The sequence below is a fragment of the Mya arenaria genome, chromosome 5 (assembly GCF_026914265.1).
Source record: "Mya arenaria isolate MELC-2E11 chromosome 5, ASM2691426v1".
Taxonomy (NCBI): domain Eukaryota; kingdom Metazoa; phylum Mollusca; class Bivalvia; order Myida; family Myidae; genus Mya; species Mya arenaria.
In genome coordinates this window covers 28,223,535-28,250,639 of record NC_069126.1, presented here as the reverse complement: position 1 = coordinate 28,250,639, position 27,105 = coordinate 28,223,535, and the positions used below count along the sequence as shown (strand labels likewise).

General features: G+C 34.3%; 2 protein-coding genes across 5 annotated transcripts; one reads left to right on the top strand and one right to left on the bottom strand.

The window, feature by feature from the left end:
• Positions 1 to 175: 175 nt before the first annotated feature.
• Positions 176 to 10,592, bottom strand: LOC128233509 (BAG family molecular chaperone regulator 1-like). Of its 3 annotated transcripts, XM_052947209.1 has the most exons (7): positions 10,528 to 10,592; positions 9,115 to 9,249; positions 6,668 to 6,750; positions 5,506 to 5,619; positions 4,759 to 4,929; positions 3,809 to 3,844; positions 176 to 1,030 (listed from the first exon to the last, which is right to left on the bottom strand). In XM_052947209.1, the coding sequence occupies exons 1-7, from the start codon at positions 10,571 to 10,573 to the stop codon at positions 998 to 1,000; spliced, it is 618 nt and encodes a 205-aa protein (XP_052803169.1). In that variant the 5' UTR covers positions 10,574 to 10,592; the 3' UTR covers positions 176 to 997. The 3 variants fall into 3 exon arrangements, with proteins under 3 accessions (XP_052803169.1, XP_052803168.1, XP_052803170.1); XM_052947208.1 differs by having other exon boundaries at positions 176 to 3,844; XM_052947210.1 differs by having other exon boundaries at positions 176 to 3,844; positions 10,474 to 10,564.
• Positions 10,593 to 13,510: 2,918 nt separating this feature from the next.
• On the top strand, positions 13,511 to 26,842 carry LOC128234923 (organic cation transporter protein-like). Of its 2 annotated transcripts, none has more exons than XM_052949542.1 (10): positions 13,511 to 13,710; positions 18,218 to 18,464; positions 19,978 to 20,081; positions 20,331 to 20,485; positions 21,380 to 21,548; positions 22,014 to 22,229; positions 22,506 to 22,729; positions 25,129 to 25,310; positions 25,668 to 25,819; positions 26,628 to 26,842. In XM_052949542.1, exons 1-10 carry the CDS (start codon positions 13,568 to 13,570, stop codon positions 26,785 to 26,787), a joined length of 1,752 nt encoding a protein of 583 aa, XP_052805502.1. In that variant the 5' UTR covers positions 13,511 to 13,567; the 3' UTR covers positions 26,788 to 26,842. The 2 variants fall into 2 exon arrangements, with proteins under 2 accessions (XP_052805502.1, XP_052805503.1); XM_052949543.1 differs by lacking the exon at positions 13,511 to 13,710 and adding an exon at positions 14,601 to 14,715.
• Positions 26,843 to 27,105: the final 263 nt, after the last annotated feature.

Genomic DNA, 27,105 nt, shown 5'->3' with positions numbered 1-27,105 from the left:
ATGGCCAAAACTTAAGTTACCGACTACATCTAGGCTATGAAGATAGCAGTCCTATTTAATTTCAATATTATTTACACATTGTTGTATTTTGTCTTTAATATATAACTAACAAGTTCAATCAATTATTTTCTTATTTTTTTCTTATTTTTTTTGGGATAATACAATGTAAACAAAACAATCTTAACATTTATTTAACAAAATAACAACATATAAATGCACACAGAGTGATATCAAGTTCCAATATATACAGGTATGCCAATGTTAATTTGTAAAAAAAAAGAGGAAACAAGTACATAATATGGGTATCCCCATCACGCTTTATACAAAAAAACAAACATTTTTTGTATAGATCAAATAAAAGGCCAACAAAAATAATTAAAAAATAAAAAAAGTTTTGCGGCAAAATATGAGGAAATCAGCTGAAAAGAGGAAAATTGGCAACCCTGTATAATAATATATGGAAAAACCTTCATATACACACTAATAAATGCCTTTTAAACAACCTTTTGAGACAGATTCAGCAAAAACTCAAACCTATGAATTATTTTGTTGATTTACTGCTAATAAACCTAAAAAAGCACAAACTAGTGTATATTTAACCCTTAAACTGCAACATTGTCAAATTGATTACTAAGGTCAAAATAATACATGATATACTTTTCAGTCCAACTATGAGAGGTGATGATAAAATATACGTGAACTTTTGTAATACTTTGGATCAATATATGAACATGCATTTTATCCCTTAACTATAGAAACAATTATGCGATAAAAGTATTTGAAACATGTACACATCATTCCATCAATATGAATACAAAGGAACGTGCTTAAATTTCATCAAATAATTTGCGAAGCATGACACCAACTTTCATCTTTCATGACGTGCAATATTGACCTTGACATCAGGAAGGTCATGATATTTTAGAACTATTCGCAATGGAACGTTTGCACAAGCAACTGAATAGAAATAGAGTGTTCTTCTATCCTCAATGTTTCGTCAGGAATTTGAGAGTTTTGCATCGGGAGAAGGCTGAAAATCACAATTTTGCACTTTTTTGTAGGATATAAAATTTAAATAAATATGTGTTTTAAAGCAATAAAGTTATTTTAACAACATCTGAAATAAATGCTGGAAATGTAACTAAGTCATCAACATCATACAAACAAAACAGACCATGGGCAGATTGTTCAGAACATTGTTGTACTTGAAGTCAACAAAGTTGTTAACAGAATCGTTGGTAACTTTTACAACTTAATTACTCTGAAAGTTTCATACACAAGTATGTAATCAGATTTGTGATCACAAAAAAAGCAAATGATTTAAGGTACAGATAAAAAAAATGCATTATAATTAAAAAAAAAATTCTCAATTAATAGCTAAGCATCCACAAATTAAAAAAGCGCCAAAAAATCACTTATATTTTTTATCTGTACATAATTCATTTACTTTTTTTGTTTTGATTATTAATGTCAAATGAGTTAAGCATAATATTGAATTAAAATTAACAAAAAAAAATGGCATGAACCTATATTGTGCAGCTTTATATTATGTCAGTTGTTAATAAAATTCACCATATATAATATTTCACTTTCCATAAAGTTGAAAAACACTTATAATAATAAAAGTGACTGTCTAAACAAAACCTTGAACAAAACATTACATAAAGAAAACAAAGCTCTTTTTCTGAGTATATATAGAAACAAATGATACAATCTATTTTTACACCTAGTAGCTACATTGAGTGCATGAAAGAATCTGCATTGGGTAAAACACAAAGAGTAACCAAATATAGGTTGTACATAATGTACATGTATTTACAATGGACTTAAGTGATCAACAAGTTTACAAAATATTTGCCTTGCGATCATTTAAAAGTCACAAGGTTTGCTTTGTATAAATTATATAAATTACAAAGTATTATCATTCAAAAAAATCTTTCAGATACCACCACTGAAAATTAAAACTATTTGTTGTCAATCAAGAACAATTTGAAAATTAAAAAGTTTTTATACAATAGTTATTCTTGAACTTATTTTCCTTAAATGAATTCTTGCAACTTGTTGAAAACTAGAGCCCTGTATACATGTAAATACCGGTACTATCATATAATGCTGTACAGGTGAGCTATACCACAGAAAGGAGTTGTGCTGATTGGTAATATTATAAAGTAACCTAAATATCCTATTAGACGCGAATGGCTTAATAGACTTGCGGGAGGACTTTTCATGGGTCAATTTTCAGATTCTGCAACTAAAAGAATAATTAAAACTTAACTCGAAACTTCATTAAATGCTCTTTTTTTTCCATGAGAAGCATTACACCGGTCGCCAATTGTTTAAAGTCCACCTGCCTAGGCTGCTAATGTCATGCATATAAACCCATACCCTTGCAAATAATTTAGGTTACACACCAACTAGGTTGATAACAGAGCAAAACATACCTCATTAATGCAAAACATTGTGCAAAGTTTACGTTTAAACTTTTTCACATCAATATTGTAAATAAGGATGCCCAGTGTTCAGTGGGCCATTTTATAAATTACAAAACAGCGTTGTATACAACTACACTGCAGCTGATACTGACCGCTGATTGGTCAGGCGTGAGCTTTCAACTCAACTTTATAACCATCCTGGTGATGGGTAATTGTGACAACCCTAGTCAGTATTTGATATTTATAACTCTATACATAACTGATTATCCAATTAGGCATTATTTAAGAAGTCTGCTGAATGAGTGAAAAAAATTCTCATTTAGGTTCATAAAGAGACACGCATTGGGCACGTCTAATAGGATATTTACGGTACATATTATAATAACATGCAAGTGTGTGAAAGGTTCTATCACAATCTAAGTGGTATGATTTTATTACAAACTAAAAGGTATTAGCTCAATTTGACCCAGTTAAAAATTCAGTCTTGTTCATTTTGGTCTACTCAAACTGTTCTTTGTCTTCAAGTAAACCTTTTAAAATCACAATCAAAGGGCAATTTTATTTGGTTAGAACTTTTTAAAATCACCAAATACAGTATATTCAATCATTGAAAAACAGAAAAGTGAGTATGACAAAATGGACATGGATGAATTTGTAACTGGGAAGAAATTAAATATGCTGCTACATGTATATTGAAAGCTATATCACAAACTCAACATTAACAGCTACAATAGAATATATATCCGAATCTAGACAGTGTAGCTAAGTGGAGAGAATTATCACAACTTAGACGTGTAACTATGTGGAGAGCTATATCACAAACTAAACGGTGTAACTTTGTGGCAAGTTATATCACAAACAAGACGTGGTAACTAAGTGGAGAGTTATAAAAAAAACTAGACGGTGTAACTAAGTGGCGAGTTATATCACAAACTAGACAGTGTAACTATGTGAAGAGTTATATCACAAAATGGACGGTAAAACTATATGACAAGTTTATCACAAACTAGACGGTGTAACTATGTGGAGAGTTATATCACAAACTAGACGGTGTAACTAAGTGGTGAGTTATATTACAAACTAGACAGTGTAACTAAATGGAGAGTTATATCACAAACTAGACGGTGTAACTAAGTGGTGAGTTATATCACAAACTAGACGGTGTAACTAAGTGGTGAGTTATATCACAAACTGGACGGTGTAACTAAGTGGCGAGTTATATCACAAACTAGATGGTGTAACTAAGTGGTGAGTTATATTACAAACTAGACAGTGCAGCTACATGTATGTGGAGAGTTATATCACAAACTATCACGGTGCAGTTACGCAAGGGAGGGCTATCACAGTGCATTCCAGCGTGCCAACATATCACTTACTCCACGGCTTAAACCATCCACTCTGTTCAGCAAAACCTGGAAATGTGAGATAATGTAAGGCATTTGAATTGTTTTTCTTTTAAATTGGCTGTCAATGCTAGCATGTTTTTCTCAGTCAACCAAAGGGCATAACTCTACAATTGATTTTAGACAGAGTAATGGACCTTTCATCTCAGTTGCATTTTGTCAAGTGTCCAAAACATGTGTTTTAATTTTCTTGTCAATATCTTGAACTGTTTTTTTAGTTATTCCCAAATGTTTAAATTTGCTCTGCACTACTGCACTGCTGTACTACTTCACATGTTGTGCTACTGTACTGCTGCCCTACTGCACTTGCTGTACTGCTGCACAACTGCACTTGCTGTACTGCTGCACAACTGCTCTGCTATTAAAGACACCCACACTATAACAATACATCCATATTTATCTTGGAATTCAAACAATGTTCAGCGTTTGAAGCTCATGCTAACATTCATACATTCTTATGTAAGTCAAACGGGAATAACTCATCAAATATTTCAGCCAGGGTTTGCTACAGATGTAACTTTTTATAGTGAAGATGTGTATACAGTTTTCAGTTAATATTTTTTTTTTTAAATTAAACATTAAAACAAATGCCCTACATGAAAGTTTTTGCATGACGACAACACCAATTTCAGGGAAATGATGCCTTATAAACTTACCTAATTTTACGGTGTATCATACACAATTATTCTACCCAAACATACAGGCACAATATGATTAAATGATTGTCTGCATTCTGCAGATCGTAATCACAGAATAAATTGCAACAGTTTCTTTTTTCCCTACGTTCTAAACATAGTATTAAGAGGTTTTACCACATTTTTCTCACTATATTTTCCCCTGCGTACTTTCTTTCCTAGAACATTATCAACAGTAAATTTCAGGACCCAAAATTGTAAAAAAGAAATCTACACACACACACACACCTGTATTTTATCCACCAGAGACTTCCTCTTCCCTCTTGCACCCTTGTTCGTCTCCTCAAATCGTAGGGCGTCCAATTTCTCAAGCAGCCTCATTAGACTCTCGGCAACACTGGCTAGCCTTTTCTCCAAGGCTTTCGTGGCGTCAGATCGTTTCTCCTTGTCTAAATAGCCCTGTAGAAGTTATAGTGGCATTCTCTATACACTGGACAAAATATTTACATTTGTCTACATGTAGTCCTTTGAAAAGATGAAACGTTAACATTTCTCCAGTCCTTAGTATAGATCAAACTTGATGTTCACATTGTATAAAATGCAAGGAATTTTATGACGTAATTGTTTATTTCAATATTGTGCTCCCATTGGATAAACGCAACATCTTGAATGCTTTTTATTACCATAATACCTTGACTAACAAGATAACTTGTTCTAACTTAAAGGTACCAAAATTTTCAGATAATTCCCTAAAGCAGTACTTGAATCAGGAGTTATATTCATGAAAAACATTCTCTTTTTCTATTTTCTTTGCTATCAAAGTATAAAGAAATTATTCTTAATATCTAACCCTCTTACTTCTATAATTATTTGAAGCTTGTTATAAAATATAACCCAAACATTTTTTTTCACAATCATAAAAGGGCAGCAAATTTATTATAAGCATTGATTTTGCCAGTCAATGGACCTTGTGTAGCATTGCAAGATACAAATTGGATATATTTACAATGTGAATCATAAAAAAAACGTTAGTACCCTGTGTATTCCATCCAGCTCATAAGTGATGTCGCCAAGTTTCTTTGCCTCTTTTTCATACGTTTCTTCCACCGATTTCATTTCTCGCGTGTTCTCATCATCCACAGGACTTGGCTGAAAATAGAAAACAAAATCCCAGTAACAGCTGACAAACTGAATTTTAATTTACAGCGGTGATAAGAGATCCCAAGCCTGACAATTGGGTTTGAGCATGAGGGATTGGAGCTGAAAGCAGGGATATGGGGCTTGTAAAACACAGTTGAAATTGAGTATATAAAGCCATTTATATAAAAAAAATAGTGACTGAACAGAAACCTTGGTTGTCGGGTAATGCACTCGCTTCTCACCAAGGTGATCCAGGTTCAATTCCCAGTCTGGGCCACTAAGTGTTTGGTTGGTGGTTACCAAGCCTTACAAGTTGTTTTTCCATTGGTTTTCAAATCTTCCCCACAATACATTACCACATCTCGCATAACATTGCGCCAACAAAAGTGATTAAGCATAAATGAATATAGCTTTCTTCACAATCATTGTAAAAAAAAAAAAAGTTTAATCTAAACAAATCTGAAATTAAAAAAAAAAAAATCCTGATTTAAGCTTTTAAAAAATCATGGCTTTTTTCATCGCTAATTGAAAATAGGTGTGATTTGAGCGATACAAAAGCATAGTATCTATTTAGTTAACTGGCACAGTAGCATTATAAGATGTCATTATGTTCACTGTGTGATGTCATTTTCTACAAAAAGTACTACGGTATATAAAATACATTATATCTTGAAAAACATTTAAAACAATGGCACGGCAAATGATTTCCAACATTTATTTCAGTAAAAAATGAACATAACTAAGCAATTATTAAAGTCACATTAATCGGCCTTTTAGTTCTCTCAAAAAAGATAGCTAATGGTTAAAATTAGGTTCATCTCTCATCAAAGCAGTTAATGGTTCGATCATATCAGTGTTATTTTCTCATGGTCTCTCAAAATGGACACCAGTAACTTGTTTCTAACCAGAAAACACACTCGAGAGTGATTTTATAAGCTATCAGATTTCATCACATCATGCTTAGAGAATTTAAACAAGTGATTCTAAAAGCTATCAGCTTTCGTCACATGGGCTTAGAGATATGAACTGACTTAAGAAGACTCAAGTTGTGACCTACCTTTTTCCCAATCAGCATCACTTTAACGCCTTTTTTGATTCCAACTTTATTGAGCTCTTCATCTCCATCCTTCAAAGATCTCCCTGAAACGAGTTTGAATTTTAAAAGCAAGATAGCACATACCTTTAATATTGTTTCCTAAAAATAGACATGAATAATGCTCATATATTACTAATACTACACATATGCCCTCTGCATAGAGCCTGACGATGCATTGTATAAGATACCAAGTGGTTAGTTCTGGGGCCATATTCATAAAACTTCTTCAATCATTTCTTAACTTAAGTTCATTTCTTAAGATTTTTGAAGCCATAAATTACAAGAAAAGTATAAATGTTTTTAAAATAAAAGTTTGCATATTCAATAAAATCAATGACATTAAAGTATGTCAGATAGTATTACGCTGTTATAATATATAACAAGTGAGAAACTTAAATTAAGAAATTGACTTAACATAGGAAAAGACTTGAGATGTTTTATGAATAACAACCCTGGATCAGAAGGTCTCAATTTAATTCCCACTCGGAGCCTCATTGATGAATGATACCGGTTTTCACTCATAAAGTATGAATAGTTCTTAATCACATGTGTATACATGTGTGAGAGATTTAAAGCTACATAAGTCCGGAAAGTGTTTTAACAGTACATGGCTTGCTGGCCCGTATTAATTTTAACCACTGTCTGCTTCTGTTACACTTCAAAAAAAAATACAAAAAAAATTGAATTTTGAAAATCACTTACTTATTTTCAAATAACTTTTAGAAAAATAAAGGCCTGGCATTGATTTCTCGAAACTTCTTAAGTCTCTTATAACAGGATTAAACTAAACCCACTATTTTTGTCTTTCAATATTTTGAGTTTTATATACTCCTTTAAAAGTTTTATTACTTAAGATAGGAATTATCGTTACGATCATCACAACAATCCTATTTTCATTAATAAAAAATCACTATTAGTATGTTTTTGGCTTATTGAAATAAGCAATATACCGGTAATAAACTTAAGAAGTTTCCAGAAATTGGGGGCTGACTTAGGATTAACCATCTCTAGAAAAACTAAAGGATAAATAATACAATCAAAATAAAATAAACTTTATGCAGTTACAGATACTTTGTTTAAAAACGTTTTATACCAAATTTGAGATATAAGAATGAGATACATTATAATTATTGAAAATATGATAATTCAAGTAAAGAAAATTTGCTACAGGCAAATTAAATACAATCTTGAACTATTATAATTATACTGATAAAATCAGAAATTGAATTGCTTTTAATTGTTCAAATTGTTTACATTTGAAAGTGTAGTACTAATGTTCAGTAGTAACATATGTTTATCAAGCATTTTGATCAAGAAGCGGCAATGATAATGCTCTTTACTTAATGACAATAACATATTAAAAAAAGCATAATTGAATGCGTCACTTTTCCCTCCCACACACAAGACAGATATGTAAACATCCCAGAAGAAAAAATATAAATATTCCATTTTCTGTTGTTGCCAAACATCTGTAACTGACTCTCCAAAAACGGTAGATTTAAAAAATATGTTCAAAATGTATGGAGTCTCTTTTTCCAACATTATAGCAAAAGAACAGCTTGATGCTGTGCTGGAGAATAATTTGAACAAACAATAACATGTAATATATTATGATATCATGATGTTATTTGAAATAAAGTCGTGTTTAGTAAAGGAAATAAAGCAGACACAATATGCACTGTAATTATTTACTTTTCCATACAAGAAAAGATTAATCAGGCCTTTTAGTTGTGAAAAGACCCTAGACATTTTGGGAAAATTTGCGTCGTGAAATATGCCATTTTGAGAAAAAACAATTGATTTACTTTAAAAATTTGGATATAAATATTTAACAGTTAATGATAGAATATATATCATGGGTTTCCATCTGGATGGAAAAATTTAACCCGAGAGCATGCATGTAAGCAGGTAATGAGGATTGCCTAGGGTCTGAATTCTTATCCAGAAGGGAAACACACCACTGATTGTTTTACATACCTAAAACTATCATCATCCCTCTAAAATTCATGTTTTTGACCAATATTTATTTTTATTTAGATTTTAAAGTCTTAAGAAATTTTAAATTGACTTGTGCTTCATTGAAATGTCATAATAATATTATCATAAACCATACAGTTAAAGATATAAGAGTGTGATGTTTTGCATAACTCATTTAGCATGGGAAGGGGGCTGCCAGATAAAATTTTCACCATGGCCAATTTCACCAGTAATGCCTGTCTGATGTGCAAGAAATACATGTGCTGTACATACTGTACATAAACAACAACATCATCCATCAAAATTTACCTTTGTAAATTAGTCGCTGAGCTAATGGTGGTATTTCCATTCGTTTGTACACCTCCATTAGATGTCACACAAATGAGTCCATGAAATGTGCATGACTTTGTTGTGGTACTCTTCAAAATTACCTTTGTAAATAAGTCGCTGAGCATCAGGGGGTATATCCGTCCGTCTGTACACCTCGTCCATTAGATGTTTGACACACAGTGTGTCCCCAGCCTCTTCTGGGGGAAGTTCCAACCGCACATCAAACTTGCTTGTGCCTGCAAGCATGTAGGTTTAGATCATGATGATACAAATTCATTGATCAGCTAAAATCAGTATGATGATCAACCTGGATTATTAAATGAGTATGTTTCAAACTATTGGGTGGTAGTCCAAATAATTGTACGTTGACAGATTTTTTTTAGATTTTTGATATGGCAAATCCTTCACGTACAAATTGTTTAGTATCAAAAGTGGGTAGTTGTTCCGATCAGGATTCCGGGTTAAAGCATATAGCATCTATAAAATATCATAAAAACAAGAAATTTTACCAGATAATGTTATTTTATTTTAGTTCCGTACACAAAAAAATAAATATCCAACTTATAATTATGAGTTTGACGGCTTTTTTTTCATTTCATTCTGTCAAAACATAACGATATATACATGAAGGGCACCTGCAAGGCTTTAGGGCACAGTTATAAATCGCTCGGAACATTTCGGCCATGGCCGAGTTGTTACGATTGAATAACGAGGTATATCTCGAAGCTTTGTCGGAGGAGGCCGAGCTATTACGATTGTATCGAGTTGTTCCCCTTCGCATACTTGTTGTCTGTGTCAGTCAACTTTCGTTTTATTGGAAAGGTAAACAACTTGTTATAATGCATTAAGTGCTTGTTTAGTGCAAAATAACATATCACTTACATGGTAAAATATGAATATAACTCTTTATGATCAATTTCAACCATAAAATACTTCACTTAACACAATTTCAATATTTTTAAAACACCCCCGTTTTTTGCACATTCCCGTTTAGACGTTAGGGATTGGAAGAATCTCGTATAACACGTCTATTATTTTAGACTATATTGGGTGGGTGGGGGGGATTTTCTACAAAAATTTAGTTTCCCAACGCAAAAATCATCTTTATTTGCAAACGTTTTTAAGAGTTTCATGTAATGTTCAAAGTGTCAAACTACCATGCCAACATCGCTGCAACATCTTTTCCAAAAACATAAACACCAATGCTACCATAATACCTTTTCTGTATAATTTCAATAACACATCATGAAGCATTGCAAATATTCATATGTCATAAACATAATAAGTGCTATAAAGACTAAAATAATTATAGATGTATTAATATCAAGCAAACAAAAAAAATCGTCTGAAACAAAACATTACCCCACCCACTAATTACCACAGTGGAGTAACAGAACACTCGTGTCTGGCAAGAATAGCAAATTTTTAAACATTCAGTAAAAGGGAGAGACATATAAGACCTTAAAATGGCGGCCACAAATTGTCCATTTCATTCATTAATGTTTAAAATTTACCGTGAACAACTTGAAAACTTAAAACTTTCGCTTCTTTGGTAGCCATTTTGCTTCTAGTGGATACATAAAACACACACCCTATTAAACAATAACTAGGGCTATTAGACATTACGTATCACTAGCGTTACAGTTAAAATAAAAAAGTTTAAATCATCAAATAAATCAAATCAACATAATAAAAGAACTGTTCTTAAAAGCAACTTGGTAAGCTTTATGTTTTATAATAATGCACTTTTTTACCAGCTGAATAAATTCTTAAGTAGTATAAGCCTTATTCAGGCTTCGCCCCTGGGATTGTTTTCGATCCGAATGGATTTCAATCCTCATGATACTTGGAAGATGAGGGCAATTTAATGAAAGAATGTGACAGTCTCTTTAGACTACGCCCCTACAGAAATGCGTATCAAAAGGCAAACATGTGTAGCAAAATGGGGGGGGGGGGAATAGCTAGAACGTAGTCCAAAGCAGAGTCTTTAAAAATATTCGGAAAACCAATTTCGAAATATAATGCGCCGCGGTTTCCCGGAGAAAAAAGTGGTAAAAATATTGATTTGATGCATGTGTAGCAGTTCTCCATGCCTGATAATTTATAAACATATAGGTACATAATATAATTTATCTTTAGTGTGATTGAACATAGTAACCATGATATGTAGTCATACATTTATGTGTACATGCGCGTGTCCCCAGGTATATTAATAATGATGGGGGACTGTAATTAATACTAAATAACAAGAATTATAATGTTGTTTTTTTCAAACTTTCAGTCTATTATTATAAACTAGGGATTTTATTTTGTCTTTTTAGTAACTGGTGGGGGTGCATAAGGGTCTGGCATAACAATGCAATATCGAGATTGCAGAAAAAATACAATTAAACTTAAAGTATAAAAGAAACTGATTTTAGTGGGGAGCGAGCCCACGCCGGAACAGTCATTTTTTTTGTAAAATGACAACAAAACCGTTCGCCCACAAGAACTCTTACATAAGCTTTGGATAAATTAAACTTTAAGCCTTTTGTTGAAAAGCATTACTAACGTTATTCAAAGTCGTGGACTTCAAAGCCAATAATTGAGCTTCACCTTCGTCTCTGGAAGTGGTCATAATCCAGAAAACCGTTCTGGAAACGTTCACCCGAAAAACGTCACGTGACGTACGTAGTAACACTAAGATATTGAACAGTCTTCTAATGTCTTCTAATTGAAACGAAACTAAACACTTATATAAGAATTGTGAAAATGTAAGACCAGAAACAACATTTTCCTACTTCCCCGAAATATAGCTCAACTTCCTATGAGGAAAATCAACTCTAAAATTCTTCGATAATACATGTAAATGACCCTCAAAACATGATAGACAGGCGTGGGGGGGACACCGAAATTCTCAACAAAGCGTAACTTGATAAAAAAAATATAATACCTAAAATGGCGCAAACACGCAACCGACAACCTAGTGAAAATAAATGCGTATGGATATGTGATAATTCGTGGTTATCATGGATATGCGCGCAGTGACTCAGATTATGTTAATAGTTAAATCAGTCTTTAAATAGTTCTGAGGAGAGTGAAGCATTATTTCTTGAATGGTGCGTGAAAACCGTTTTATGGTGACATTTGAAGCGAGAAATAATTAATAAGCTTGCTAAATGTTGCACCAAGACAAGGTTTGCTACAGGCGACAGTCTTTAACAAGGGAGGTAATTACAATGTGATGACCATTAAAAAGGAGTTCCATACGGGCGTTTTATCTTTGCCCTTGGGCAGGATAAGAATTTCTAGCATGGTTAAATTTTTGGATCTACTTATCTGAGGTGGGAGAAATATAGATTCCGCACGTACCCTTGGGTCCGATTTTTTCAACTGCCCTGCTTACATGTGAAAATTTTTGCCCGAATGCAAGGACCCGTATTGCTTTATTTTAATTGGCAACGATCATTATATATACTGGTTATAGAAAACAAATAAATATAACATGACTAAGTGTTATTGTTGAATTATGTAGAATGCACTTTGATGGCAATATGTGAGCGATTGTCTTTAAGCTTAAGTTTGCTGATGTTGTGATCTAGGTAACCGACTCCCTCAACCCCTCCGCACATATGAAATACATGGTAATTAAGACCGTTATAATATGTTCTTGGTTTTTTATCATATTTTTTATAATATGTTACCAACAAATGGAGGTCTTAATCGAAACAACCATACACCAACATTATTCTAGCACACCGGATAGGCATTTCCGGTGAATTAAGCCATGCTTGAAATCTCCATCTGCCCCACCCCCATGCCAGATGAGTCACGCGCTGTGACGTAATACTTTTCATTTCTTTAACAATACACCGCATGCAACCATAATTATGATATTTCAATAGATGATTTCCATTAACATTTAATGCGCTTTTTATGTATTTTCTTCACAAAAAATGTAATTTAAGGTATGCTACAAAACATATATATCATATGATCCCGTTCCGGATAGAAAAATCCGACCCTCGGGCACGCTGCGTAGCCGGTAACTCGGCAAGCCTCGTTACCTAACAACGCAGGTGCCCTCGGGCCAGATTTTTCTATCCGGAACGGAAACATATGACAGATATTATTATTATAGTTTATTTTTCTTAATCACCCTGTGAGTTTTCAGCATTTCAATTTTAAGAAAAATCACATTCGGGTGTTATATCTGTGGTTTTATTAATTTAAATTAATACGATATTTATGCCATGCATCACAACTATATTTGCGGAAAATTTCAGCAAGATCAAACCAATATTGACCGAGATATGGACACATTTATACCTGCACATTTATAATATGTATTAAGCTTAGTTGAATAAGGTCGTGTATGGTAATACGTTTTTTGGTGATCATGCAATGTTTTATCTTCCCTTGAAGGTAATTCATTTTCTCTCTTATATTTATGTGTTTTGCATGCACGCTAATTAATCATTCATTATTTAAAAGGTAAAACACACCGAGAGCGCGCTTAATAGTGTAGACACGTTTAACTGTTTTAGTACGTAGGTTTAGGTTCAAGTTTGCATAATGAAGTTCGATGACATTCTTATAGAAATTGGAGAATTAGGATACTACCAGAAAAAGCAACTTGTTGTTTTATACATTCCGGCAATTTCTGTTGCCTCGTTTATGATGATGAATATTGTTCTCTTGTACACACCAGAGCATAGGTTGGTTAATATTACTTATTTGTAATTGAGTGAATTTTATATTTAAATATGTGTGCATCTGAAATCTGCATTTAAATTGGATTACTTCGAATATGTATTTTTTCTTAGAACTGTTGTCAATGATTTAGTGTTTATATTCAAAGATATCTTGAAAACGCATGCTTGAATTTGCAAACCATCATAAATGTTATCAGATAGGCTGTCCACCTACATTATTGTCAGATGTTCCAAAATGAAATAAGCAACATTTATATAGCCTTCTCTTTCTTTATATACAGCTTATTCAAGCTCATGCTTACACGAATCCGATCATTGCCATGGTGTATCTTTTAATAATCATTGCATAAAAACAATATGGAAAATGAAGGCCACTTTAATACAATATCATAGGTACTTAGCAATTTTTAAGCAACATATCCTTTTATTTTTGTAGATGTATCTGGACATTAACGTCATTCTACATTATGTGCAACATTGACGTCATTATCGTTTCAAACAAACATGCAACATAAGTTAAAATATGTAAGCTGAAAGTCTAACAGTTCTAACTGATTTCATATTTTCGAACTATGCAATTTATATTTTCATTCATGGCAAAAACTTCTTTGCTGTGAGTCATAGTATGTATGAAGATTGATGTGCATATTTGTCCCGGTAAAAGAACATAATAACAAGAAAACAGTTTTGCCTAATTACATAAATATAACACCTTCGTTTTAACACGATAATAATTATCGTTAAACAATATCATAACTTCAGACATAAGATAGAGTTTTTTTACAGAGACTTGCTCATTTTTAATAAGGAACAGGGAGACAGTTAGAAAAAAAAATACGGAATAAGGATTAAGTAACCAACTAACGTCTAATATTAATTGTATGTCACATAGGGTGAAGACCTTGGACTCAGAAGTGTCTTATGATTTCAATATTCAGCCGGTCGACGGCCCAGGTTGACCTTCAATAAAGCTGTCTACTGAACTCGGGCCTTCTGTATCCATGATAGGTAATCAATCCTTCAAAAGTAATATACATTTTAACATAATTGATTATGTTATACAATAGGGAACTCCTAAAACATTTGGCTTATAAATTCAGAAAAAAGGGATAGCAAGACTTCTGTAAAAAAACGTTCGTCTTTTGTAAAGCGTTAACTTTTCAAAAAAGATAGCTCAATTTTCCTAAAGCTAATTCATATACTAAGTAAATAAAAAAATCATAAATGAACAAAACTCTTTTATTGGTGTGCAAACCGTATATACCGCATATACGTATACTAATTTTATATAAAAATAACACGCAACAGCATTGTTGTCTCCCTTAATCGCACCAATATCGTTTGGGAAACGAAATGTAAAATACAACTGATATACAAACTTATGCCAACTAGCTAACCTTTAACGATAGTCTTGTTTAATGGCACCAATTATACAATATAAAATACAGGGACGAGACCATATCATGACGTAGTCTCAAGTTACAAGTATCAATATAAATGCTACCACGAAAATTACAGGGACGAGACCATATCATGACGTAGTCTCAAGTTACAAGAATCAATATAAATTATACTATGACCACTCCATGGACGAGACCATATAAGGAGGGACAGAGCTTACAAAAAGAAGAAAAAATCAGGAGATAAAAGAGACAGTGCTTCATATAAAGACCTAAAGAGCAAAACCCAAAGAGAACTAAGAAAGGCATACTGGAGGTATATTGAAGACATCGTTACACCAAGTAGTGAATTGGACAGAGGTACTGACTGCATGAAAAGATTCTGGACGTACATTAAGCATAAACGGTCAGATGGGAGTAGCATACCACCTCTTAAATCAGCAGGTCTACTACATGCTGACTCAACCGACAAAGCCAACATCTTAAATGCACAGTTCCAGGAAGCATTTTCAAGTTAAAACGACCTCAGCAACACAGAATTCAAGGAAAGATGCAACATGTCTGGCCAACACCCCACAGCACCTGATATTACCATCACAAAAGAAGGTATAATGAAACTTCTAAATGGTCTAAATCCCCATAAAGCCGCGGGCCCAGATAGCATCTCCCCTATGATTCTAAAAGAACTAGCAAATGAAATAGCTCCAATACTCCAACTTATCTTTAAAAGATCATATGACACAGGAGTGGTACCAACATTATGGAAAACAGCAAATGTCTGCCCAGTATTTAAAAAAGGGAAAAGGTTTGAACCAATCAACTACAGACCAATATCGTTAACCTGTATATGTTGTAAGATAATGGAGAACATAGTCACCAGCCATATCATGTGCCATGCAGATAACAACAACATCCTGTATGACCTCCAACATGGGTTTCGGAAGAAACTATCATGTGAAACACAGCTGATAGAATTCATCGACGACATCACCAAGAACCTTGATAATGGCCAACAAACAGACTGCCTAATCATGGACTTTTCGAAGGCATTTGACAAGGTCAGCCATGGCCTACTGACACATAAGCTCAAACACTATGGGATAACAGGAAAAACAAACACCTGGATAAAAAGCTTCCTTGGTGAGAGAACCCAGAGAGTACTGATAGAAGGGGAAACATCTGACTCCATCGATGTAGAGTCTGGGGTGCCACAAGGATCTGTGCTAGGACCCAGCCTCTTCCTCTTCTATATCAATGACATGCCAGAAAACATCAAATCGACCGTGAGGCTCTTTGCAGATGACACCATTGCATACATCACAGTAACATCAGATGATAATACCCTCCAGGAAGATTTAGACAAGTTGGCTCTCTGTGAAGAAATATGGATGATGAAATTCCATCCAGATAAATGCCAGGTACTATCGGTAACTAAAAACAGAACACCAATTATAAAGGATTACCAGCTACACAGCCACACTCTGAACACCAATTATAACGGATTACCAGCTACACAGCCACACTCTGGAGCACGTAACATCTGCAAAATACTTAGGGGTAACCATAACATCAGACCTTAAATGGCAAAACCATATCAGAAACATCTGTGCCAAGGCAAATAAAACAATAGGATTTCTCAAAAGAAACCTCAATATCTCCAACAGCGGTATCAAAGAAAATGCCTACATCTCCCTCGTTAGACCAACAGTCGAGTACGCCAGCGCTCTATGGGATCCACATCTACAAAAAGATAAATATAAATTAGAAATGGTACAAAGAAGATCGGCCAGATATGTAACAAATCGGTACAGAAACAGATCATCCGTTACTGATATGATAGAACAACTAAGGTGGACACCGTTAGAGGTTAGAAGAAAAAAAAAACGCACGTTTGTCAATGCTGTATAAGATCAACAACCAGGAGGTCAACGTTGCAGCAAGCCACAAACTCGTAACACCAGACAGGATCTCAAGAAATATGGGCACAAACTCTTTCCAGATCCCACAATGCAACACAACGACTAGGAAAGAGTCATTCTACCCGAGGACCATCAGGGATTGGAATGCCTTACCCTCCTCTGCTACATCTGTCAGCAGCCTGGAATCGTTCAAGAGGCTCCTGACTAACAAATAAATCAATAGCCCCCTGTTTTTAATCACCACTGTCTAATTTGTATAGCACCTTTTTTGTTATTGTATTCAAAATTATATTTGCGCACACCCAAAAGTGACAGAATAGTCAACATGATGACAGTGGTCACTAACCGGTAGAAGTAGAAGCATATCATGAAATAGTCTCAGGTTACAAGTATCAATGTAAATGATACCACGAAACTACAGGGACGGGACCGTATCATGACATAGTCTCAAGTTACAAGTATCAATATAAATGATACCACGAAAACTACAGGAACGAGACCATATCATGACATAGTCTCAAGTTACAAGTATCAATGTAAATGATACCACGAAAACTACAAGGACAAGACCATATCATGACGTAGTCTCAAGTTACAAGTACCAATATAATTTATACCATTACCACTCCAGGGACGAGACCATACCATGACATAGTATCAATATAAAAGATACAATGAACATAACAGGGATGAGACCATATCATGACATAGTCTCAAGTTGCTCCATGACGATTTGGTTGGGGCATAAGAAATATTGGCAGTCGCTTGTAGATCGTATGCTTGTGATCACGCCTTTCTTACGCAGGCCATCCTGATTATCGTACGCATGCACTTTCAGGGATCGTTAATTTTAAAGCTCACTAAAATACAATGCATTTCTAAATACTTGTACTAAGTTTGTCTAAAATTATGTAAACTGCACTATTACATATAGGTAATTCTTTATATTCCATATATATTAAATATTTATACACTCACCGGTCATTTAATATTTTTGCGTTTTCAGCTTTGAAATACACGGTTACAATCTTATTATCTGTTATTAATATTTTCCATAAATGCATTATCTAGTAATGTCAATCAAAATTAATGTTTGTTATACATGTTTTTGTAATGATTTTGAATAAGAGTGTCACTTTGACTATCTTTACAATGTTCGATCATACTCAAATTTGATTGTTTACATTTCAGATGTCAATTACCAAAGGAAATGTTCCCCGCCGACACCTGGAAAATACAAAATGAAGTTCACGAACAACTAGTAAGCGCATACATACCACCAGCAAGCGAATATAAGTATGACAGATGTAACCTCTACCAGGACGAGGCTCCTAATGATATAGTTGTTAATACCACGGACCTTTCTAATGCCAGCCTGCACTCCTGTACACAGTGGGTATACAGCCGAGATGTTTTCAAAGAGACGTTTACGTCAGAGGTAAAGTTAATTCCTACGTTTTTAATACTTGCAATTGCATCATGTAAAATTATTGTATTTTGTTACAGTCAGTATCATCAAGTTGTTCGAAAAAGCAAATATAACTTTACCATTCCTTTTAAAATAGAGTAATAGGACAGAACCAAGCATTTATATATATTTATCTATCTAAATAACAAACAAAATATACAAATTAAATAAACAAATAAAAGCATGTTCCACGTGACCATTAGGTCTTATTATGTGAAAGACTGAACACACAAAAATACAACACAAACTCCACAAACAAACTATGATTTAGTTATAAAATTGTAACAACTGTATTGCTATCAAGTTTATAGTTAGTACGCAACCACATAGGGCAATGCGTCCTGTATGGCGATCCAACTGTCTTTTTCATGCACAATGCTTGAGCTGTACCCCACCAGATAGGAGAAAGCTTCCTGTTTGACGATCCAACTGTCTTTGTCATGGGAAATACTTTTCTCCCACCTCAGATAAGTAGATCGAATAATTTAACCATGCTAGATATTCTTATCTATCTTATCTTATGCCCGTATGAAACTCCTTTTACCACATGGTAATTACCTCCCTTGTTGAAGACTGTCGTCAGTAGCATCAAGGAAATCTTGTCTTATGGTAATATTTAGAACGCTAATTAATTATTTCTCGCTTCAGATGTCACCATAAAACAGTTTCCATGCACCATTCAAGAAATAATGCTTCATTATCCTTAGAACTATTTAAAAAGACCGATTTGACTATTAACATTAACTGGATCACTGCGCGTATATCCATGACAACCACGTGCTATCGCATATCCATACGCAATTATTTTCACTTAGCAAAAAAGAGTTCCAGCAAAAATACATTTTTACTTATTTTTGTTTTTCTGAGGTGGGAGAAAAAGTATCTACCATAGCCGCTCGTATAAAAAGGTTCCGACCCTCGCGCAGGGTGTTTTGCGGAAACTCGGTCGCAAACCTCGTTTCCGCAAAACACCCTACGCTCGAGTCGGAATGAACCTATCTTACACTCTCGACCATGGAAGATACTTAAAGAGCTGTATCCCATCAGATAGGGCATTGCTTCCTGTATGACGATCCAACTGTCTTTGTTATGCGTCTCCATAATTTAACATTTTAGCACTATGACCCGGTCCAGCCATTTGCTACGTCACGGCTAACAGCAACCCACCAGATTAAGCAATGTTTTCCTGTGCAAGAGTGTTTAGAAATATTTTAAATCATAATGCAACTTCACAATCAAAATTATTAAAAACCAACATATATCGTTCTGGAATAATTGGCCATTTTGCACATTGATCGACTATGACGTTTTGATTGGTTAATGCTAATCGCAACTCTTCAGTTATATCAAAGCCTGTTGTAACAATATTCTTGCAAATGGTATGATTTGTCATATGATAAGTGGTCTTTACGTTCGTATGTTTGTAAGGCTATGCCCGCTTAGAAAATATACATTCTAAAATGTTTGTTTATGTACATTTCAGCAAAATTTTGTCTGTGGAGATTCTTTGAAGACATCTCACATACAGCTTGTTTTTTATTTCGGAGTTCTTTGCGGCGACCTAGGATTTGGACTACTTGCAGATATGTAAAGCATTTTCACTTCTGTATATCTATATATCTTTGACAGTTTTGTCAACTTATCTTCATAGTCAACTGAAGGAAATATCATTTACACGTGCTCCGGTGTATCTAATTATCTATGAAATGCAAACTGATAAATGAGGAAGTTGTTTGAGATAATGCAGTAACATTCGTTGTTGTAAGATTGAAATAAAACAAAAAGTAACACAGTAACGTACACTTCATCGCATTCATCGCATACTACGCATTGCAGAATTGGTCGGAAGAAGAGCTTTTTGATTTCCGCAGTGTTCCAACTAGCTTCTGCCTTGGGCGTTGTTTGGGCCCCTAATTTCTTGGTGTACACAATTCTGCAATTTTGTGTGGGAGCCGGTTGCCATGGCGTGTTCATATGCAGCTGTGTATTAGGTCAGTTATTGTTTTGGTAATATTCAAACAACTATACTCATTTTTGTCTACTTTAGATTAATAAAAAACGCAGAAATGCTTGAAACTATTTGGAATGGTTTCGAATTGTACATTCGAGACTCCTCGACCATTTGACAACCTCGAATGTATATATGAACGGTTTACATGTTCAGAAATCGGTATGTTTAAGTCCGCTGCAAGTATATCGTGTATAAATTTAATTTACCAGGTAAACTTAATGACTTAACGCTTGTGAATCTTAATTATGTTTGCAATAATACACTTCACTGGCAATCAATTTAACTTTAGATCAATAAATACAGTTAAACCACTACATTTAATTAATGATATTAATCAAAAATTACGAACTACTTCTACTAATCTACCGGCATACATCCGAGGTTGTTATCGATATAAATGGCAGAGGAGCTCCGAATGCGAATTGTAGTGACTTGTACTGCATAGTAAATATATACATTGCGTATGTGTATATGCATTTCTTGTTCTTTCTGTCTACGATTACCATATTGTTCGGGCGCCATCATACTCCATCAAGTTTGACAGAGTGTTTTCGAATGAAATTTTCTTTGTAGATTCTTTAATAAATCGAATTATCAAACAGCATAGCTCCAAACCTTTAAATTAAGTCAGAGTTGGTTTTAAATTAGTATTAATTTAATACATTTCAAAGCCTTTCTTAATTCCAAACCTTCAAACTAGACCAGAGAGTCTATTAAGGTAGTATTAATTTAGTACATTTCAAAGCTTTCCTTAATTCCATACCTTCAAACTAGACTAGAGAGTCTATTTAGTTAGAATGAATTTAATACATTTCAAGGTCTTCTATGGTCTGACTTTAGAACTGAACTAAAGTAGAAAGTATTGTTGTTTTAGGTTTGGAACTCGTTGGTCCTAATAAAAGGGTGTGGGCCGGTATTCTCATACATGGCTTCTTTACGACGGGACTGATTTACTTGTCGGGAGCGGCGTGGATATTCAAACACTGGCAATTCATCCAATTAGCCGCAGCAATACCATGTGCTTTCTATCTTTCTTACTGGTGGTAATATATCATTTATGGTTCATGTAATTAAATAAACGATTTACCTAACATTGATGCATGTCTATTATGTCTGTTTTATAGTATTTATTTTTTACTATATTGTGTGTAATGAGAAGCGTTTATATCTAGTTAAATATACTTCTGTTTTGCCAGTTTCTGTAAAAACGTCAGCAGTTTATTAAAAAGTAAAACAATTTAAATAACGTTTTGAGGTTAAACTAATAACAATAATGAATGTTATTTGACATGTGTATTTAAATACCGATTTATTACCAAATTGTTTGTCGAGTCATTTACTTCCAACTTAATTGACATGTCATTTAATTCTGTGTTAATTGACAAGTCATTGAATTCCATGTTAATTGACGAATATTTTAATTCGAGGTTAATTGACGAGTCATTCAATTCCAGGTTTATTGAGGTGTCATTGAATTCCAGGTTAAATGAAAAGTAATTTAATTCCAGGTTGCTTGACGAGTCACCACGATGGCTTATCAGCGTTGGGCGTACTGCGGAAGCCGAGAAAATCATTCAGAAAATGGCAAAACAAAATAATACACAGGTTCCAGAAAAACTCTTCGATGGCAATACGACTGCTACAACCCAAGCGGGAGGAAAACTGTGGGAGCTATTTACCAATAAAGTGCTTTTTCTTCGAACCATGATCCTATTCTTTAACTGGTGAGTATGTCTACAAATACACATACGCTCAAAATGTTGGTTTTTTTGCGTTTCTGCTTTTCTTTTTAATTTGTACACAACTATAATGATATGAAATTTCACTACAAGTGAAGTCAACCTATTACAGAAATTATTGGCTTGCCATATCGCCATTGAATTAAGTGAAATGTCGGCGTTAACAACTGGCTTAAAATTGACTTAAATTAATTTGAAATGTTGTATATAGTTGTTGATGTCTTATTCTCAAAAGTGTTAAACAATTGTTTATTTTTTCAGGGTTGTTGTCAGTATGTGCTACTACGGGGTGACTATGTATGCAGGAACAATCGGGGGAAATTTCTACTTGAATTTCTTCCTACTAGCTGTTGCTGAGATTCCAAAGTTTGTCAATATACCGATGCTTGAGAGATTGGGTAGACGATGGACACATATTTGCTTCATGTGGCTGGGTGGATTTGCGCTTATAGGGATGGTATTCACGGTTGTGTACGGTGGACAAGGTAAAGCAATAATACGTGTTTTTAAAGAAGCCTTAGTCTTTTGATTATAATTGATATCCTCACTCTTTCTTATTGTTCGTATGATTAGGAGTTGTACAATCGGAACACCTGAGCCATTCCCCATATGACGAGCCTCGGGTGTATGCCAGTGCATAAGTAAAACTTTTTTTTTTAAATGATGATAATACTATTAATTGATTGTACAAGTGTTCTTCCGTGTAATGGTTATTACTAAGATCAAATTAATTCTCATTGTATTATTGAAGTATTCATTAAGATTCATAAAAGAATACTCCTTAGGCTTAACAACTAAATTGAAATTACTACGCGATATACATTTTAAGCCTTCCTATGCATATGTACATTCGATGTTGTTTTCGTAGTAAATTGCTGATGTGCTCTTGTTTTCGTAGTAAATTGCTGATGTGCTCCGATTGGCGGTTATACTGGGGTGCGCCTTCCCCTGAACCCCTTCCTATAAGTTTAAGTAAAGTTTCTAAAATGTCATAATCGAAGACAAACCCAACAACACACTATAATGCAGCATTTCAGATTAAATGTAGCCCCTACACCCTTAACTGAACCGCCATTTAAACCACATATACATCGATTCTATGGAAATATAAGATGCACCAAGCTGTATCACCTCGGCTCTAACGCAGTGATGAGGGAATTAATTTGGAGCAGGAGAGAACATATAAAGAGAGGGAGAGGAGTGAAGGGAGAAAGATATTTATGAGATGGGAGTGTGAAAGGACGGATGGGAATAGAGGTCAGGAAAGATCAAATGGGAAAGTGAGCAGAGCGGATAAGGTCAGATAAGAGAGAGAAGTGGTAAAGGAGGGTGTTGATAGAGGACAGAGATGGATGAATGAGAGAAGTGAACGAGAGAGTCGGATAAGAGGTGATAAAGAGAGAAGGGACGGTTGGGTGGGAGAGGAGATACGGAACAGTTAAAGGGATGACAAGGTGAGAGAAAGGGGTGGAAAAGTTCAGGTAAAGAGTTAAACGGGAATTTATAGGGGATTAGGAGAGTAGTAATAGATTAAGAAGCAGATACTCAGTGGCGGGTGATTGGAGAAAGGGAAAGTCGATTTAACAGTGTTCGTATCATGCGCGACCACATACGCATGTACGATGGTGGCTCTGAGAGCCAGGGGAAAGACAGGAAAGAAGACAGATCTCGTACCATGCACGACCACACGTACGAGCGGTGGCTCTGAGAGCCAGGTTCGAAAACCAGCATTGCCAGTTCTCATGCAAATTTGTCCAAGTTGTAAAACTTGGGTCATTGTTATTATAATTAAAATAAATTTGGGGGTTAAATGGTAGATATTTATATCACTTTCCGTGAAATAATAAAAATATAAATGTACGAAGTGGCAAAACCAAAACCTACATGTTATAGTGACTAACTTTTAGTTGTCTGTTCTGAAAGAATAATGCATCAAAATTGTGTAAGTGTCATGTTTAAAGGAATAACTGATATTGTTTTTTGTCTTCCGGTTTTTGCGTCAGTTTTATGATAGTATAAATATTCTATAAATACATTTATTAATACCAATATAAAGCTTTGCTATATAGGTTAAACTATTTCAATGAAAGGTGCGAAAATGTACAAAAATGAAAAATGGTTTGAAACTTAAGTGTAGCATACCGACGGGTAGGAGGCAATATCTGTTAAGGATGGTGAAAAAAAGGATATTATCATATACATAATAGGAAAGTCTCCAAGATTCCTAACTTTTCATGTAATTGATAAGCACAAACCTAAATTTGCGTTGAAGACCTCGGATTCACAAACTTAGCCGCAAAAACAGTGTTCGATATTTTTAATTGTTTTCGAGTATTCCAACTTTCTAATACTATTCAGTGGGGTATCTACATATAGGCCTTGTAGGCCTACAACTTTTTCGAAAAATGACAATTTTTTAGCAATCAAAAATTCAATAAAACAAATGGCTACTCAACCACTTTGAACAAAAGTTTGTTGTTTTTTAACCAAAGCAAGTTTGATGTTTATTTGAACTACGTTCAGTGTGTATTGCTTGATTTTATTGTTATCATTGCAAATATGATTCAGTGTGTGTAATATGCATATAAAAGTCCAATATCTAACATAGGACAATTGGGCGTACAAGTTTTTAGACCTAATACGCCTCAGCTATTTTAAAGTGGTAATGTTTTACAAAATGTTCATCCAATGATTACACTAGTTTTCGTGAAAATATTAAAGCATCCAAGTTCTTCAAGACCAGTGCAGTAATGTGTCCATAATACAGGGGAGTATGGCCTGGATTCCCCTAAAATGGCTGCGCCCCTGAGTAACTAACTGAGTGACTTATCACAACCACCTTAGCAGTGTATGTTCTTTTGAACAAACTTAAACACATTTTCAGAATTGCACTGGGCTACGTTAACACTATCTTTGATCGGAAAGCTTGGTCCAGCCGGTGCTTTTTCAACTGTCTACGTCTTTTCCCTTGAACTATACCCGACTGTCCTTCGGAACGCTGGAATGGGGGCAAGTAGTTGCGTGGCAAGATTTGGTGGAATGGCTGCTCCTTATGTAGCCAAAATGGTAAGAATTTGAAGTTTAGACATGGCATAACTATGTACCACGCCATCATAGGCTGAATAAACACATGTAGAACGTTCATTAATATCTGTTGAAAAAAATTGGCTTCCAGTAAATCATACTGCATGTTTACTAAAATTATGTAAGACTCGTAGTTTGTCCATTGCATTTTACGAGCCAGGAAATGGCGGGCGAGGTGATAAGAATATAGTGTTTGCAGTATTAATAGCATAGTATTGTAAACACTAGTTGTGAATGTGCTGTCGTATTGTTTAGGATTGTATATACAATAAAAGCTCGTAAGCCATTATGTTTTCTTTTGAACAGTGACATAATTTATCATTATCTGTATATATGCAGGGTGAACTTATTGGAGGTGATTTCGGCAAAGCTCTTCCATTGGTTATATTTGGAGCATCCTCAATCCTGGCGGGGTTCCTTTGTATCTTTTTGCCTGAAACGTTGCACCAGCAGCTTCCCGATACAGCAGAAGAGGCGGCTAAGTTTAAGGGGTACGAACTCTTTTGCACCGAGTTTGAATACTTTCCATGTATGATACATTTATAACAGTGTGTGTATACCACGTGATAAATTGCGTCAAAAGAGTGTTTTAAGAAACAAATTCTCAATCCTACTCTGGTAAGAAAAAGCGATTGGGGGGGGGGGCTCTGTAAAGCGGCGTATACTGCACTATGTTTCATTTAAAATGGTGAAGAAATAGTAAAGTTTTTTGTGTTCAAAGTCTTCAATCAAAGCAAAATATTGCCTTCCGACGTAGCAATTATAACGCAATGTATCACGTGGTATACACACACTACACCCCACAGAACAACAGGTGCGGTGTACATTTAAGTTTAATAACACGCTTATCTTAAAAGCGCACAATACAGGTTGATTGAAAACAATCATTTTAATGCATTATTATATTTAACTCATTTGACTTTAACGATCAATACAAAAACAGCATATGATTTGTGTACTGATAAAAATAGCGATTTTGGGGCGCTTTTGAACAGGGGATTTCGTGGCCACGTAGCTATTTAATAGAAAAAACTGAAATTTATAAAGGCTAATTATTTTTTTATCTGTACACAATTCATATGCTTTTTATCAATAAAGTCAAGTAAGTTAAAATAATAAGGCATATATAAACCTATATTGTGCGCCTTTAATTTCAATTGTTCACTGTTTTGGTTAAGATCGAAGTACATTTGTCGTTGATTATATTTGTCGTTGATTATTTACTGAAAATTGAACCAAATATCCTACCTATATTATTATCATATTCGTCACTAATACTGTTCAAAATACCAATTTCAGGCGCATGGCCGATAAAAGAAAAACTGATAAAATCGTGTTTGTGGGCAACAAGGAAAATAATACGATGGATGCTGGAACAGAAAAATGTGACCTCGGAGATGAATCTTGTGGATACAAAAATGGAATCGTAAATTATGGATATGAAAACACGAAACTTTAAAACAGTCGGTTCCCCAGAAGTTTTTAATGTTGACATGACCATTTTCTTAAATAAACAGAGAATTTGTTTTATTGCTTTTTGTTATGTTTTGTTTGCTTTCTCTATCCCGCAACTCTCAATTTGGGATAGAATACATTATTTCTTTCAATCAGCCGAAGACGTCATGTACAAAAGCGTGAAAGGCTAACCAGCCGGGCTGAATTAATGTTATCATAAAACCTTTCTGATTTGTAAAAATAAAGATGGCCAGTTCAAACATGAAATTAATCTTATAAATATGGTGATCAAAAAGATAAAAATTAAATAATGGAAAAAAGA

Bases quoted from the DNA above. Each gene is read 5' to 3' on its own strand.
- LOC128233509 (XM_052947208.1), bottom strand. From the start codon at position 10,573: ATGGCTACCAAAGAAGCGAAAGTTTTAAGTTTTCAAGTTGTTCACG. The intron at 5,620-6,667 runs GTAGGTCACAAC...TTCTATTTTCAG, and splicing joins TGATGCTGATTGGGAAAAAG to CCAAGTCCTGTGGATGATGA. The intron at 3,845-4,758 runs GTGTGTGTGTGT...TCACATTTCCAG, and splicing joins CTCTGGTGGATAAAATACAG to GTTTTGCTGAACAGAGTGGA.
- LOC128234923 (XM_052949542.1), top strand. From the start codon at position 13,568: ATGAAGTTCGATGACATTCTTATAGAAATTGGAGAATTAGGATACTAC. The intron at 20,082-20,330 runs GTAAAGCATTTT...TACGCATTGCAG, and splicing joins TTTGGACTACTTGCAGATAT to AATTGGTCGGAAGAAGAGCT. The intron at 25,311-25,667 runs GTAAGAATTTGA...GTATATATGCAG, and splicing joins CTCCTTATGTAGCCAAAATG to GGTGAACTTATTGGAGGTGA.